Genomic DNA, 16,911 nt, shown 5'->3' with positions numbered 1-16,911 from the left:
ACGTATGGAAAATTTGACAGTTATTTACTAAAATCCTATATTTTCACTGTTACATTCGTGAAAAAATCATAACCGAAATCTTTATATACATACTTCAAGTATTTTACACTCGAAACGAAACGAATTTGAGAAATAATACAATAAATGCTTCAAAACTAAACTCACTGAACATGAAGAATGAAAACTTGCAACCGCAATAGCATGGCTTGAAATATAAAACAGAACTAAGATCTATTACAACTCTAGACTCGCGTATTCTTCTGGGGTGACCTGCGTCACCATCACGTTGCCATCGGGCAACTTCACTAGCACTTTATGCGTTCCACCTGGAACAAAACCCATTATTATATTCTACCTTTTTTTATTATTTTTTTTTATTATATTGTATTATATTTTTTATCATTATAATTCCCCTTCTTGGCTATTTGTGCCTCAAATATTGGTTTACCAACTTTGAATAATTCGAAAGAAAAAGTGCATTAGACCGGTTGTAAGAATCTAATAAATTGTCTTTGATAGTCGAGAAAAAAAATTGGCCAAGTCAGAAAATAAAAAATTCGTAATTCTGAAACTAGCAGATATTTTTTAACGCCTTTTTGGCTATTTGTGCCTCACATATTGGTCTACCAACTGAGAATAATTCAAAACAAAAAGTGCACTAGAACAGTTATAAGAATTTAATGAATTGTCTTTCAACAGTCGAAAAAAAAATTAGCAACATCAGAAAATAAAAAATTCGTAATTCTGAAACTAGAAGATATTTTTTAACGTCTTTTTGGCTATTTGTGCCTCAAATATTGGTCTACCAACTGAGAATAATTCAAAACAAAAAGTGCACTAGAACAGTTATAAGAATTTAATAAGTTGTCTTTCGACAGTCAAGAAAAAAATTAGGAACATTAGAAAATAAAAAATTCGTAATTCTGAAACTAGCAAATATTTTTTAACGCCTTTTTGGCTATTTGAGCCTCAAATATTGGTCTACCAACCGAGAATAATTTGAAACAAAAAGTGCACTAGAACAGTTATAAGAATTTAATGAATTGTCTTTCGACAGTCAAGAAAAAAATTAGGAACATCAGAAAATAAAAAATTCGTAATTCTGAAACTAGCAAATATTTTTTAACGCCTTTTTGGCTATTTGTGCCTCAAATATTGGTCTACCAACTGAGAATAATTCGACATAAAAAGTGCACTAGAACAGTTATAAGAATTTAATGAATTGTCTTTCGACAGTCGAGAAAAAAATTAGCAACATCAGAAAATAAAAAATTCGTAATTCTGAAACTAGCAGATATTTTCTAACGCCTTTTTGGCTATTTGTGCCTCAGATATTGGTCTACCAACTGAGAATAATTCGAAACAAAAAGTGCACTAGAACAGTTATAAGAATTTAACGAATTGTCTTTCGACAGTCGAGAAAAAAATTAGCAACATCAGAAAATAAAAAATTCATAATTCTGAAACTAGCAAATATTTTTTAACGCCTTTTTGGGTATTTGTGCCTCAAATATTGGTCTACCAACTCAGAATAATTCGAAACAAAATGTGCACTAGAACAGTTATAAGAATTTAATGAATTGTCTTTCGACAGTCGAGAAAAAAATTAGCACCATCAGAAAATAAAAAAATCGTAATTCTGAAACTAGCAGATATTTTTTAACGCCTCTTTGGTTATTTGTGCCTCAAATATTGGTCTACCAACTGAGAATAATTCGAAACAAAAAGTGCACTAGAACAGTTATAAGAATTTAACGAATTGTCTTTCGACAGTCGAGAAAAAAATTAGCAACATCAGAAAATAAAAAATTCATAATTCTGAAACTACCAAATATTTTTTAACGCCTTTTTGGGTATTTGTGCCTCAAATATTGGTCTACCAACTCAGAATAATTCGAAACAAAATGTGCACTAGAACAGTTATAAGAATTTAATGAATTGTCTTACGACAGTCGAGAAAAAAATTAGCAACATCAGAAAATAAAAAATTCATAATTCTGAAACTACCAAATATTTTTTAACGCCTTTTTGGGTATTTGTGCCTCAAATATTGGTCTACCAACTCAGAATAATTCGAAACAAAATGTGCACTAGAACAGTTATAAGAATTTAATGAATTGTCTTTCGACAGTCGAGAAAAAAATTGGCACCATCAGAAAATAAAAAAATCGTAATTCTGAAACTAGCAGATATTTTTTAACGCCTCTTTGGTTATTTGTGCCTCAAATATTGGTCTACCAACTGAGAATAATTCGAAACAAAAAGTGCACTAGAACAGTTATAAGAATTTAACGAATTGTCTTTCGACAGTCGAGAAAAAAATTAGCAACATCAGAAAATAAAAAATTCATAATTCTGAAACTACCAAATATTTTTTAACGCCTTTTTGGGTATTTGTGCCTCAAATATTGGTCTACCAACTCAGAATAATTCGAAACAAAATGTGCACTAGAACAGTTATAAGAATTTAATGAATTGTCTTTCGACAGTCGAGAAAAAAATTAGCAACATCAGAAAATAAAAAATTCGTAATTCTGAAACTAGCAGATATTTTCTAACGCCTTTTTGGCTATTTGTGCCTCAGATATTGGTCTACCAACTGAGAATAATTCGAAACAAAAAGTGCACTAGAACAGTTATAAGAATTTAACGAATTGTCTTTCGACAGTCGAGAAAAAAATTAGCAACATCAGAAAATAAAAAATTCATAATTCTGAAACTACCAAATATTTTTTAACGCCTTTTTGGGTATTTGTGCCTCAAATATTGGTCTACCAACTCAGAATAATTCGAAACAAAATGTGCACTAGAACAGTTATAAGAATTTAATGAATTGTCTTTCGACAGTCGAGAAAAAAATTAGCACCATCAGAAAATAAAAAAATCGTAATTCTGAAACTAGCAGATATTTTTTAACGCCTCTTTGGTTATTTGTGCCTCAAATATTGGTCTACCAACTGAGAATAATTCGAAACAAAAAGTGCACTAGAACAGTTATAAGAATTTAACGAATTGTCTTTCGACAGTCGAGAAAAAAATTAGCAACATCAGAAAATAAAAAATTCATAATTCTGAAACTACCAAATATTTTTTAACGCCTTTTTGGGTATTTGTGCCTCAAATATTGGTCTACCAACTCAGAATAATTCGAAACAAAATGTGCACTAGAACAGTTATAAGAATTTAATGAATTGTCTTTCGACAGTCGAGAAAAAAATTAGCAACATCAGAAAATAAAAAATTCGTAATTCTGAAACTAGCAGATATTTTCTAACGCCTTTTTGGCTATTTGTGCCTCAGATATTGGTCTACCAACTGAGAATAATTCGAAACAAAAAGTGCACTAGAACAGTTATAAGAATTTAACGAATTGTCTTTCGACAGTCGAGAAAAAAATTAGCAACATCAGAAAATAAAAAATTCATAATTCTGAAACTACCAAATATTTTTTAACGCCTTTTTGGGTATTTGTGCCTCAAATATTGGTCTACCAACTCAGAATAATTCGAAACAAAATGTGCACTAGAACAGTTATAAGAATTTAATGAATTGTCTTACGACAGTCGAGAAAAAAATTGACCAAGTCAAAAAATAAAAAATTCGTAATTCTGAAACTAGCAGATATTTTTTAACGCCTTTTTGGTTATTTGTGCCTCAAATATTGGTCTACCAACTGAGAATAATTCGAAACAAAAAGTGCACTAGAACAGTTATAAGAATTTAACGAATTGTCTTTCGACAGTCGAGAAAAAAATTAGCAACATCAGAAAATAAAAAATTCATAATTCTGAAACTAGCAGATATTTTTTAACGCCTTTTTGGCTATTTGTACCTCAAACATTGGTCTACCAACTGAGAATAATTCGAAACAAAAAGTGCACTAGAACAGTTATAAGAATTTAATGAATTGTCTTACGACAGTCGAGAAAAAAATTGACCAAGTCAAAAAATAAAAAATTCGTAATTCTGAAACTAGCAGATATTTTTTAACGCCTTTTTGGCTATTTGTGCCTCAAATATTGGTCTACCAACTGAGAATAATTCAATATAAAAAGTGCGCTAGAACAGTTATAAAAAAAAATAAAATTGGTTGGTTTTGGCGTTCAGTGTACACACTGAAGTGTTACTGACCTGGACTTGGAGGCTCAGCCCTCATAAACTGCACCACAAGGGGCTCCTCCGGGTCCTGCTCCATCAACATCTGCGTCGTAGCTTCCTCACTCTGCTGCTCCGCCGCCTCCTGGACCGTCTCCCCCGTCACCAACAAACACTGCTGTTGCCCCTCACTATCTTGCGTCACAAGAATAGTTTGCCCCTCTTCATTTTGCCCCGCCACTTGATAAACCGTCCCATCATCTCCCGTGATGTACATCGGGCGATCAGTCGCCGCAAACGTCATGGTCGGGACTTCACCCTCCACTGTTGCTTCCTGTTGCCCTTCAACCGGTTCCTCGTCCAAAGACGGCATACTGATGGGGGCACTCGCTACCACTTTCGGCGGACTTTTCTTCACCACCGGTTGGGGGGCTGCTGGCGATTTCGTCCTGTAGATGGTCGTGTTGCCGATTTTTTTCGCCACGTTGTTGCTTTTCGGCGAATAGACATTTTTCGTTGGGGACAAGGGGGCGATGTTGAATTTGGGTTTGGGGAGCGGTGTTTTGGGGCGTATGGCTGCCGGCCGGGCGGCTTGCACTGGGGTCATGGCCGGGCGGGGCTTAGTGACGGACTGGTTGATGATCCGTGGCTGGGTTTTGGGTCTGGGGGATTGGAGCGTCTTTTGGAGGATGTTGGTGTTGGGTAGTGCCGGTATCAGGATTGATTGGCCGGTTTTGGCTCCTGTTACAACAGAGTAGACAGTGCTGGTGGTCGTAGCGGGGGTTTCAGCTGTGGTTTCGGGAGTATTTTCAGTTGTGATGATCGGTTCAGTGTCCGGTTTGAGATCGTCTTCTGTGATATCAGCGGCGGCTAATTTGACAATGTTGTCGAGTGTTTGCGAGGGACTTTCCTCATTTGGCTCCTTGGTCTCTGGTTTGGGTTCGGGTTCCGGGTAATCGACTCCGACCACTTTGCCCGTTGTTGGGTCCAAGGTGAACTCTTGAGGGGGGCTTTCGGGCTGGGGCAAGGGCAAGTCAGTGGGAAACTCGAGTTCTGGGAGACCGTCGTCGGAATCTTCCTCAGGGTGGGAAGTTTTTGCCTCTTGTTTCTTTTCCACAGGCTTGGGTTTCGGTGTTTCAACTTTTCTGACGATTTTTTCGGGTTCTTTCCGCACCACTGCTGTTTTTGTGACTACATGTTGGATGATTCTGGGTTTTGAAGCGACTACAGAAGAGTGCTGCTGCTCTGGTCCCTTTACTTGCACTACTCTCTTACTGCCGTCCTCCTTTTTGATTATTCTAATCTGGGTTTGTCCGATTTTCGGGCTCACTTTGACAATGGCTTGCCCACCACTTGTCGCAATTTTCGAAGCGGTTGGATCCAGTTTAATGATTCCGGATGATTTTGACATGATGTAAACGCCGGAACTGAGCGACGGTAATTGTTTCTGGCTGATCCGGACGACTCCTTTGGCGTCAGGTATCAGGACATTGTCGGGGAGCTTCTTCCCGACGCCGTTGTTGTAAGTGTGGATGATTTTGGCAACTTTACGAGCCGGAGTCCTGGGCTCATCTTCTTCCGTGTCTTCGGACTCACCATCAATTCGGATTTTTTTCTCAAAAGAGTCATCACTATCGGCGTCATCGTCATAGGGGCGTTTCCCGCCGCCTTCATCGTCGGAAATATTCCCGCACCAGGCCTTAACCTGGTTTAGAGCCTTCTGTTTGCTCGTACGCTGAGGCCGGCTAAAATAATAAAATAAAAAAAGTTTTAACGAATTGGTAATTGCACTAACCCTCCAGGTGTTAAGGCGATGTCTTCAACCGGAGGAGGGGCAACGGGTTTCTTCGGTACGACTTTTACAGCTCCCGGAGTCTGCGGATTTAAGCGTGGACGTCCTCTACCCCTTCCAGTCCCTGGGGGCTTATCTTTTTCTTTCTCAGCTTTTAATTTAGCTTCAAATTCCTGAACCAAATCTTTACAGTTTTCTAGGTGCAACAGAGGCTCCCATGTCAATCTATCAATTTGACGTATTATTAAAAAAAATATAAAGTAATTACACGTACTCTGAATAATTTTCCCATTTGACTTCGTATTCCCAGTACCTTTTCCTGGGATTAAACCTTTTCCCAACAATTTTTTCAACATTGTATTCTTCTTTGTCTTTCTCTGGTAGCGTCCTAATCCCCGTTTTTTGATTCTGAAATAATCAATTTCGTAATTCGCTTTCAGGAAAATAATTTATGTTTATATTTATACTAAAAATGTGTACACACGCAAAAATTAATATAACTTCTGCCCAAATGTGTTGCTTTCTCTTTCGTTGTTTTGGGCGAAAAACGTGCTTAAAGTCTTGAAAAATGATTTTTGATCTGGCTTTAAAACAATAAAATATCAAAAAAAGGAAAATAAAACGTAGCGTCTTGTTGGCTTATTTGTGCGGAATTTTCGAAAAATAATTGTGTTTCTGGCTTAAAAAACCTGTTAGAACGTTTGAAAAAAGTAATCTAGGAAGACAGTCTGTCCAGTTTGGAAAACACAAACCTTCCTCACCTCGGTTTCCGCCCCTGGAACAGAAATATTACGATTTGTGCTTCAAATCGGGTCCAACTCACCGTCATCCATGGCAAGGGGGTCTTTTTCCACCGTGTTGTCTCTGAGTGGCTTGCCATTGACGACTCTGGTGACCGAAAGGAGCGTTTTTCCCGCGGAAATCCACGTGTCTTTCTCGGGCTGTTCGAGTTTAGTCCACTTTTGGTAGATTTCCCACGACGAGGGCACCGGCTCCTCCTGGCTTTTGATCGTTTTCAAGTGCTTGTTTTTCCACAGAGTGAAGCCCCAGATCTGGGGCTTCTCCTCGTTCTCGCATTTCAGCACCGAGACGTTTGTGCACTCTCCGGCTTTGTGGCTTTGAAACTCCTCAATGAAGTGAAACGTCTCATGACAGCCCCCACAAACCAAAACATCGCTTTTTGACAGCTCTTTTTGTGCGTCTGCAAGCCAAAAATTACCAACTTGACGTGAAAAAATGCGACTTGCCTGTGATTAATTCCTCGTCCTTGGAGATGTCCAGAGGGTCGGTGGCTGTGCTCTCCATTGCGTACCTGCAAGATTACGGCCCCGTGTTCAATTTTTGTATTTAGCGCCATCGAAAAAAATATTTTTGAACGGATTTTCTGACACCGCTTCGGTAGGAAGATGGCCGTTTATCCTTGAGTGCTCTCAGGTTGCACATTTGACGCGAAATTAGAAAGAGTTTTGAAAAATTATTTGCTTACTTGGTTGGGGCTCCCTCACGCACCGATCCCCAATTTTCAACACTTCAAATTATTTCTCTTACCTCAAAAATTCTTTTTCATTTATGTTTGACGACTGCAAGCGTTCTAAACATAACGATGGTGCTGCACTCTGCAGAAATTACCGGCGTTGCTGGCTTGGCGGGAATTATTATTCCGCACAAAAGAGCTGCCCTTGCTCAAACGGCAGTATTTTTATTTCAAAAAACAACAACCAGCTAAAACCAACTACACATTTTCGGACCAGCTATAATTTACAAAAAAGTTTACACCTGACTTGTTTGGTGACGTTTGTATTTGTTTTTCTAGGTTGGTATTGCCAATTTTGGATTTTCCTTTTTTGTTGATCTTTATTTTGAAACCCAATTCAAAAAAAAAATAAGGAGTTTTTGGATCAATAAAGCTTGATGTATAACGAAACTATTGTTACGCTTTTTAACTTTTTCTGTCGATTGTTGCGTGCATTATTCTGTTGGTCACATTGAGTTGCAATTTCCATAAAATAAAATATGATTTTCAGAAAATTAAAATTCATTTAAATCTTCGTGTTAAAAAATGTTTGGTTTAATTCATGCAGTTTTGATTTGCTGGCCTTGGCGTTCTTGTATTTCGGAAAATTTCGCAAATAAAAAACAGGAAAAAATAACGAAATATCTTAATGCTACAGGCCTTCATTATTAAAAAATCGAAAATGTGTGTAAATCTAGAAAAACGAAAAGTCTGGATATTTGACTGGTTTGTCGATTTACATCACATGGTTTATGGTTATTGGCTATAAATGACGTCAATATAAAATTTAAAACCGTTTCTTTGTGAAATAGTCGTCCTTATTGGCTATAATGGACGTCATTATAAAATTTTTAATCCCTTCCTTGTGAAAATTGGCAAAATCCCCTCATCGATTAACTTTGTTCAGTAACTCCTGAAGTATTCGGGGAAAATAATTATTAATTAAAAATAATTAATAATAAAAATAATAATAATAAATAATTAAAAATTACCAGGAGAAAATAATTGGTCTACCTTTCTCTTTTCTATGAAACAAATTACGTAATATAAGAAATTAAGCTTTATTCTTTTTTTGCGTTTGCAGTATGCAACCAGTTAAACATATCTTCTATAGTTCTGAATCCAGGCGGGTGATTTGACTATTTTTTTTATTATTATTTATTGTGTGGAATGCTTGGTAATTAAAAAATAGTCATTTGACAAAGTCTGACAATATTTTTAAAGTGTCAATTAATACAGACAAGGAGCCAAGATGAATAAAATCGTCTTGATGAGTTTCCTGCGCCACGTTATCTTCCTTCTGTTTGTAATAAAAACTGTAAGTTTCCAAAAATGTAAAAATTTCAAAAACTGGATGCAAATTATAGATAAATGGTCTAATTATAATGTTCTCTGCGGAGTACTGTTTCAAGTTATTTCGGCGAAGTGAAATCCTCCCTCTGGACGGTACAAAGCCTCAACATGCAATTTTCGTAACCATAGACTTCGTCACTGTAATTTTTAATGGGTTTGGGTGTCTCACTGTGCTGGCAGGCTTGACCGGATTCGTGGGAGCGATTTGCTTGAATAAATACCCAATGATAAATTTCTCCGTAAGCGGGCAAAAATTGGGAAAGCTTAATTAACAGTTAATTAAGGCCGGTGTGTTGTTTATTCTTCTGGCGGTGGCTGATTTTGGTTCAATGGTAGCCACGCACGTAGTGATCAATTCTTTGAACGCAATCGTTGTTGAAGACATGAAAGATCTCTTCAAATCCAGTAGAGACGTCGTGCGTGGTCCCAAGGAAACTATTTCTGAAATTCAGCGGAAGTATAAAGCTTCAATGATCGACGGTTGGGGCAAAATAGCTACGGGAAACGCCCACAATCACTCGCTCATCGATTACATACAGATGAACGTAACTACGCCACTTTTGGCTGCACCTAAGTCAAAAATTTTAGCAAAAATGTTGCGGTGTCACCGGACGCCACTTCTGGCTTATTATGGTCCCGACGAGTTGTTGTCCGGATGGGTACGACGATAATACTTGTAATTTCGCCACAGCGTATAACTCCAATTGCATGCAATCCTACGATAATTTTGTTGCAACTTTGGTCACTATCGGGATACAGTTCTTCTTCTTCGGGGTTTTCTCAGTGAGGCGGAGAGGTAGAAAGCACTGTCCAACAACTAAACGAGAGAAAAAATGAACATTTGTTGGACAGTGCAGTGGCTTGAAGTTAAATAAAGAAGAGTTTTAGGTGTTGACGTTCTTCTGTTCTCTGTATTTGGCTCGTCTTAAAATTAAGTATCCTGAGGATAAGTACGACTCTGAGGACGATTCATCCTCTGGTAGTGATGATTATCAGTACTAGCTTAATTCATCAACATTTTATGTTACCACGAATGTTTATGTTTTTTTTAATATTGTTGCTTCTTTTAATTATAATAATAAATTAATAATAAATAAAATTAGAAATAAACACCTTTTTGTACCTCTTTGTTTTATTTAAAAACCAATGTAAATAATCTATCTTTATACTAAAATACTTTTGTGATTTCTGTTTTTGTAATTTGTTTCTTCATAAAACTAAACAAAATTACATTGTCTACAAAAACCAGATTAAACGAAACAAACCAAAAGAACTCATTTTATTTTTTATCTTCTTCTTCTTCTTCTTCTTATTATTATTATTATTATTATTATTATTATTATTATTATTTATTTATTTATTTATTATATTATATATTTCGACAAAAGATCTTCGAAATAAGATCATTTTTTTCTAAAAATCGGAATATATTGCGATATTTGGCTCTAATTCAATTGAAAAATTTGCAAATTATTTTTAATAAAGTTTGATTGTTGTGCAGAAAAAAAAACCACAGCAAGGAACTAAAAGTTTCTATAAAGAGTAAATTTCATTGAAAAAATAATACCTATGTTAAATCAATCAAAATAAGTTAAAAGATTAAATTTAAAACAAATATAAGGTGAGCCTGCAAAAAGCATATACCTACCTCCAACAGTAAACAGTAAAATCACACAGAAACAGAATAAACCAACCTAACACAAATTTTTGTGTGTGTAAAATTATAGGGGGCATTTAAAATTTACGTATTTTTCAAAAACTTTTATAAGTTTAAGTACCTGTTTAAGTGTTAGTTTTATTGAAACAATCAAAAAATGTTTGAAGACACTTTTATTCTTCAAAATATAGCCTTTAAATAATCTTTGTATCTTAAATACTGTATCTCTAAAACGAATAAAGATCCTATTTTGCGACTTTTAGTGTAAAATCCATATACTTTGAGCTATTTTTTTTGATAAAAATGATTGAAAAAAAAAATGGCCAACGTTACTAAAATTCGGATTCAAAATTTTCCTTCCTGTTTTTAACACGAAAAAATTTTCAAATTTTGAATCTGATTTCAGAATTTAAAAGAATAGGGAATTTTCTCTATAAAACACTATTTTTATTATTTTATTAAGCATTAAGACAATTTAATGCAATTTATTATGAAAATAATTACAACAATTTGAAAAATGTTGTTTTTGATCTATTTACTGACTTCCTTTTCACAAAATTGTGCTTAAAAGTCTTTTTTCCAAATGCTTTTTTAAGTATTTTTTGCCATGTTTTGAGAAGATAATGTGCAATAACAAAAAGATTTTCAATTTTTCAATCTAATTTGGCAAATTTTTGGTTAAATTATTATTATTAAATTATTTAACCATTCAAATTAGTGCTTTTATTTAACAATTTTGCGATTTCTGGAATGTCTTCAACAAAATAGGAACAATTCTTTCAAAAGAAACAGAGTTTAAGCATATAAACCAAAACAACTCAAGACATTTTTTCACACATATGTATTTTTGCATAAATCTTATTTAGTTAAAGACGATTTTTGTTTAAAAAATCAGTTTATTAAAACTGTATCGTCCAGAGAATAGAAATGTTCTCAAACAAGACAGGTGTTTGTTTAACAATTTGGCCAGTATGTGTAACTAATTAATGAGAAAATGGCAAATTTGTAAAAAATTCAAAGCTATTCCTTTTTACAAAGTTAATACGTGCGTATGATTTCTGCTCTTAATTAATTAAAATAAAGCCAAATTTTTGCATAAATTCTCAATTGCTAGTCTTAACTATATTTTTTATCTATATGTCAAAAGTAAGCCATCCCACATAAACAATTTGCAGGAATAAATAAAAAAAGCAGTTTTTTGGCGCTATTTTGTTAGTTTTAAGCCCCAAACACTCGCACAAATTATTTGCTAACACCTTGATTATTAAAAAAACAGTTCGCAAACATTAAACTTTATTCAAATGGCATTTTAGTCAAGAGTTTGCCTCGCCCCTCTTCGCCTTAGCGCCTTCCGCGTTGCACAAAACGAAAGCACCGCCAAAACACACTAAAAGACACTGTTTTAAACTGTTGGTTGTGGAACAAACCATCTACCGCCACCACAACCACAGCACTAGTCACAGTGCCGCGAAACGCCTTGTACGCTTTATATTTCTCGTCCAGACTTTTACTGCAACTTTTCTGAAACGCCGTGTGTCGGTCACATGGTGTGCCCTCACAACAACTGTTGGGAACTTTACTCCAGCTCTGAGGGCCATCCAGACCGCAACATTTCAACTACAACTTCTGCCATCAAAATTTACAAACTTGGAAAAGTAACTACGTGATGCTGGATCTCGTCCACGTGGTGCTTGTGCTTGTACTCCTGGTCGTAGGAGCTGAATATCTTGGCGAAGGTTTGCTTGGTCTTCTTGTCGTTGAGGTCGGAAGCGATCGCGAAGTTGACTGTTGCCAGCACTGTGTGGATTATTGCGATCAGGGTTGCGCTAAACGTAAGCTAGGAACATTATTAACATCAGCACGTTTTGCTGGAGGCAGTACCGTCTGGAGCTTGCAAATGTTCTGTCTGACGATTCCGCAGAAGCCAACAAGTGCCAGGAAAAAAATTAAGGAACCGTCGACCAGCCCAAAAATGCTGTAACTCTTCACGCGTCCGTCGATTGCATTGTATTTGATCAGAACAACGAAGGAGAAAACGAAAATGATGAGAGCTAACAACTGGGGACAATTCAATTATCGCACGATTTGGCGAAAACTTACAAAAAACGTAAAGTTGAAGACGAGCAGGAGCTTCTTCAAAACGTCACATTTTGACATTTTAAGTGCCTACTCGGGAACAAGAACAGGAATTTTTGGAAGTTTTGTAATTTACTAGATCTGTATAATGTGAGTTGTTCTGGTGGTGTCCAACCGCCGAATCATGTAGAAAACTAGGAGGGCTTCAAAAAACTAAAAATTGCGTGTTTGCGACCGTTGTTGCTAATTTACCGTTAGCACGAAGGCGGTGAAGGCGATGGAAGTCACGGGTGTGAGCATCTCGGTGTCCCTTAAATTAGTGTAGACGGTTGTTTGATTCACGGGACACAAAACCTTGTAGGCTTTTTCGCGTTGGCAGATTTGGCCCGCTGTCAGATTGGGGCAGCAACTCGGGGGCAAGGGAAACTCGCCGGCGAAGTTGTACTCCTTGTTACCGCAACAACGCCCCTGTGACAGTCCCTAATTATTTTCGGCTCGAATTTAAAAAATATTTCACTTTTTTCTGGATTATGTCCACGACTCTTCTCGCGTTATTGCTCGTCTTGTACGACTTGTAAATTGCCAAAACTTGGCGATCCTGGTCACTTCGGAACGAGATAACGATTGAGAAATAAACCAACCAGGCGCACATCAGCACCAGGGCCATTCCGTACTGGAAGTGAGAAGTGAGGGGTTTTAACACATTTGCTAATACGAACGAAAGATAGGCAGTAGCGGTTAAGGCGAGCGAATCCAAACATGCCAAAGGCGCAGACGACGCTCGACAGCAGCAGCATCACCCAGAATAGCAGCTTGAACGCGTCGTAGATGCGGCCCAGGTGGGAGATGGTGGTTTTGTCGGACATGAGAACGCTGTGGATTGTGTCGTCTGTTAGCAGGATCAGGAGCATCATGGCTGTGTACGCCAGCTGCAAAATGCGGTTAAAGGTTGAGGTTTCGGGGAATGCGTACCATTTTTGATATTATTATGAAGAGGGCGATCGAGCGGAGAATTTCCGTGCAAGGGTCCATGCTGCCGCTTTTAAGGTTGCGGCGGTCAAAGGGGTCAAACTGTGTGGGGCGCCTCTGCATTTTGAGCGGTTTTGACCAGCCGAAGGTTTGGCGAAATGGTTGAGCTGGATGGTGTCAAAGTGCAAGTGTCACAAAACAATTGTGACGGTTTATGTTTTATTAAAAATTTCAAAACTTGCTAAAAATTAGTTGGAGGTCCTACGTACAAATAAATTAACTCACTCTTGAAAATTTAAAAATTGGCTACATGATGGATGACTTACTACAAATAAACAAAAAAAATGGAACTTTTTGTGTGTTTTTTTATTAAATTTTATTATTTTGGAATAAATTAATTTCAATATAATGTAATTTTTTTGCTAAATTCCTATAACTTTTGGTATTCTGTTAGGTTGTAGTTTTATTATGTTTCAAGTTGATTAATTTTTTCCTCTGCTTACCTTATCTTTACACAGGGTTAGTCTACTAATAGCATTTTTTACTGTATCTCATAAATTAATAAAAAAAAAACAAATTAGCAATTGCTGTTATAGATAAATTCTTTATTTTCTTTTCCACGCATATGATTTTTTTCAAGATTTTCCTACAATTCTTTATAATTTAAATTAATTATTTTGATATAAATTGTGGAACTTGAGTTATTAAACTGAGAGTAAAAACCATTTCTTTTTCTTGTTTTTGTTTTTTTTTTGTTAGTACTCAAATCGATTTCTTGCTTCGAGTTATGTTATTGTCACTATTTTATCTTTTATCGCTAAATTATCTTGTGCGTTTTTATTTAAGATCTCATTTTGAATTTATTTTGTTCAATTTTTTAACTAAGATCTTTTTATTTTGGCAAAGAAATCAATTTAGACATAAAATTGCAAAAATAAAATTGACTTAAATGCAGGCGAAGACAAATTTAAGCTAAAAAATATTTTTATCACATTTAGAAGCTCTGATATGTTTAATTTATGTAAAAACATGTTTTGAGATTTGTTATTATCTTTATTTTGTTGAATTAAAGCGCTAAATCGCAAAAAATATATTTTATTTTTAATAAAAACTTTCTAATTTTAAGAGGTTTTGTTAATTCCATTAATGTAAAACATCACACTAATAAAATTGAAAATGCACATTTTTGTCAACCTGTTTTTTAGATTTTGCTAGTTTTTGACCAAAATCTTCTTATTTGCAAAAAACGTATATTTTGTGTAAAAATTTGCAAAAAGTAACTGGTTTATAACATCCAATTCATATAATTAAAAAATTGAACATAACAATTTTGGTGGATGCGCCGGGCTAAATTAGTAATATCTCTTAACAAACAATAATTGGCCATATTTTGTTAAACTAATGACATATATCACAAAATTGGTCATAACATTAAAAGGAAAAACAATTAATTTTTTTATTTTTGTTGATTTAAAACATCTATTAAACCTGATCTGTCTCTGGGAAGATCTTACTTGATATATTTAGTTGATGCAAAAACTTGCTTCAGGTTTTGCTATTGTTGTTATTTTGTTAAATTAAGACACAAAATTGCAAAATTATGTTAAATCTAAATTAATTATCCTAATTGATGTTAAATATTAATGTTAATGTTAAATTGAATTCACGAAAACGAAAAGTTTGTATTTTTCTCGTATATTTCACTCGATCATTTTTACCAATTTATCAACAAAATTTTTTTGTTGAAAACATGGTTCACGTTCCGTTCAGTTTGGCTTTCTGAAAGTTATTTAAATCTTGTTGAATAAATGAAAGAAATTGTTGCTTCTATTTTTTTTCTAAAAATCTCGCTTACTTTAAAGACAATTTTTTGAATCTACAATTGAAAAAATCTTTAAATTTTTATATGTAATGCGTGACGTTAGGCAGAATTTATAGATTTTATAAATAAAATAACACTTTATTGGTTTTATTTTTATTATAAATTTAGAACAAGTCGGTAGTACCAGACTCTTCATCCGACGAGGAATAATCGGCGTAATCACCATGAGGATACTTTTTTCTCATGTATGACAAATATAACGAAACCGCACCAGCAGCGGCCTAAAAAATAACATCGTAAACAAAGAATTGTACAACAATTGAAGAAAACAGATTATAAACGCCTATATCGCAAAAATTAAATTTCTAAACCTATGGAGCAATCATAAAAAGCACTGCTTGAAACATAATTAAATTGACTGTTTAAAAATAAACTCATTATTTGGAAAACTTCAGTGGTTTTAGAAAAAAAATCGTACTGAAATTATCGCAAAAATGCAACACTCGTTCCGTAATCCCACCGTGCACTGTCTGAAATTGTCATATGCGTTTTCGCAAGATCTGCTGTACGCATACTGAAGTATGCAGGTCTCATTCGGATACTTATCCGAGCAACAACTCCGTGGAATCGGTATTTCCCAAAAGGGCCTCCCGTTGAACCCACAACATTCCTGCTGTTTTACTTAATTATTTAAAGTTCGGCAAACCAGCGGCGATTTACTGTAATTTGCACAAAGTCCACATATTCGTGAACGACGTGGTTCCCAATGGCCCCAACGTGCCAACCATCCTTATAAGGCCGATACCATGCCTTGTTGTAACCAGGCAGATCGTCCGGGTCAATGGTATAATTAATAAAACCATTGGCGCTGTTAAAAAGCGCCAGCAGGTCTTTCCTGAGCACGAGATCAAACGACATGATCATAAAGTCAAAGACTTTCGACATGGTGGCTTCTATTGCGGTCGTAACTATCAAGCCCAGTCCACTCTTGGAACACAGTCAGTGCTTGTTAAAAAATTTAGCAAACTTACTGCAAAGATGATCAGCGGGCGCGAGTGTAAACAAATAGCCGCCACGAATCCAGTGATGCTCAGAATTATCAAAATGAACCCGATACTGCGGGCTAAAGAGTAGATAAAATCCACGGCGAAATCTATTTTGTAAACTGGAGCTTTCGAGTCGAGGGGAATAAGACTTTTTTGGTCAAACATTTGTTTGCACTCTTCCGACTGGAAGACCAGGACTAAGCTATTGACCTGGAATTTTGCGTCACAAAAGGGTCACCAATCGTCACTTTTACCAATTTCAAAATGACTAGCAAGAAAAGCAAGTGGCGGAGAAAACTCACGAACGCGGCTTTGTTCATCCTAAATTTGCTGACGTTTTTACAGTGACATTTACAACAATTAAATGATTTTTATCTTACAGGTGCAGTTTTTTAGGTACATTTTACCCTTGTTTTCGGTGAGAGAAATCAAATTTCTCTCACAAGGAAGAGAAAACTGTCAGTTCTACTCACAAGTGAGTAAATAGCTACACAGGTCACTACAAGAACTATGCTAATGTACTTTTTTATTGATTTTTTTAACAATACACCTGTAAGATAAAATGTCGTATATCATACGTGATCGAAA

General features: G+C 35.6%; 4 protein-coding genes across 11 annotated transcripts; 1 reads left to right on the top strand and 3 right to left on the bottom strand.

Annotated features, from left to right (window-relative positions):
• Positions 1-20: 20 nt before the first annotated feature.
• Chro (Chromator) lies at positions 21-7,592 on the bottom strand. Of its 3 annotated transcripts, none has more exons than XM_008199964.3 (8): positions 7,436-7,592; positions 7,135-7,199; positions 6,711-7,088; positions 6,640-6,662; positions 6,162-6,295; positions 5,891-6,112; positions 4,132-5,840; positions 21-326 (listed from the first exon to the last, which is right to left on the bottom strand). In XM_008199964.3, exons 2-8 carry the CDS (start codon positions 7,190-7,192, stop codon positions 235-237), a joined length of 2,616 nt encoding a protein of 871 aa, XP_008198186.1. In that variant the 5' UTR covers positions 7,193-7,199; positions 7,436-7,592; the 3' UTR covers positions 21-234. The 3 variants fall into 3 exon arrangements, with proteins under 3 accessions (XP_008198186.1, XP_008198187.1, XP_968159.1); XM_008199965.3 differs by having other exon boundaries at positions 6,649-6,662; XM_963066.4 differs by having other exon boundaries at positions 7,374-7,498.
• A 1,011-nt stretch (positions 7,593-8,603) lies between these two features.
• Positions 8,604-9,816, top strand: LOC107398657 (uncharacterized). The gene is made up of 5 exons (XM_015983506.2): positions 8,604-8,718; positions 8,768-8,992; positions 9,038-9,298; positions 9,342-9,536; positions 9,642-9,816. The coding sequence occupies exons 1-5, from the start codon at positions 8,653-8,655 to the stop codon at positions 9,753-9,755; spliced, it is 861 nt and encodes a 286-aa protein (XP_015838992.1). The 5' UTR covers positions 8,604-8,652; the 3' UTR covers positions 9,756-9,816.
• A 1,870-nt stretch (positions 9,817-11,686) lies between these two features.
• On the bottom strand, positions 11,687-13,682 carry LOC656293 (tetraspanin-33). Of its 5 annotated transcripts, none has more exons than XM_064355070.1 (7): positions 13,459-13,682; positions 13,206-13,415; positions 13,004-13,159; positions 12,739-12,954; positions 12,511-12,699; positions 12,292-12,468; positions 12,101-12,236 (listed from the first exon to the last, which is right to left on the bottom strand). In XM_064355070.1, exons 1-5 carry the CDS (start codon positions 13,576-13,578, stop codon positions 12,622-12,624), a joined length of 780 nt encoding a protein of 259 aa, XP_064211140.1. In that variant the 5' UTR covers positions 13,579-13,682; the 3' UTR covers positions 12,101-12,236; positions 12,292-12,468; positions 12,511-12,621. The 5 variants fall into 5 exon arrangements, with proteins under 5 accessions (XP_008198184.1, XP_008198185.1, XP_008198183.1 ...); XM_008199960.3 differs by having other exon boundaries at positions 12,292-12,461; XM_008199962.3 differs by lacking the exons at positions 12,739-12,954; positions 13,004-13,159; positions 13,206-13,415; positions 13,459-13,682 and adding exons at positions 11,687-11,797; positions 11,845-12,027 and having other exon boundaries at positions 12,074-12,247; positions 12,511-12,694.
• Positions 13,683-15,414: 1,732 nt separating this feature from the next.
• Positions 15,415-16,777, bottom strand: LOC103314290 (uncharacterized). 2 transcript variants are annotated; one of them, XM_015983508.2, is made up of 5 exons: positions 16,578-16,777; positions 16,309-16,533; positions 15,998-16,264; positions 15,756-15,947; positions 15,415-15,558 (listed from the first exon to the last, which is right to left on the bottom strand). In XM_015983508.2, exons 1-5 carry the CDS (start codon positions 16,641-16,643, stop codon positions 15,442-15,444), a joined length of 867 nt encoding a protein of 288 aa, XP_015838994.1. In that variant the 5' UTR covers positions 16,644-16,777; the 3' UTR covers positions 15,415-15,441. The 2 variants fall into 2 exon arrangements, with proteins under 2 accessions (XP_015838994.1, XP_015838993.1); XM_015983507.2 differs by having other exon boundaries at positions 15,756-15,950; positions 16,578-16,769.
• Between the last annotated feature and the right edge of the window lie 134 nt (positions 16,778-16,911).

The sequence above is a fragment of the Tribolium castaneum genome, chromosome 2 (genome assembly GCF_031307605.1).
Source record: "Tribolium castaneum strain GA2 chromosome 2, icTriCast1.1, whole genome shotgun sequence".
Classification (NCBI taxonomy): Eukaryota; Metazoa; Arthropoda; class Insecta; order Coleoptera; family Tenebrionidae; genus Tribolium; species Tribolium castaneum.
The sequence above is the reverse complement of the archived record's forward strand: the minus strand, read 5'-3'. Positions and strand labels throughout refer to the sequence as shown.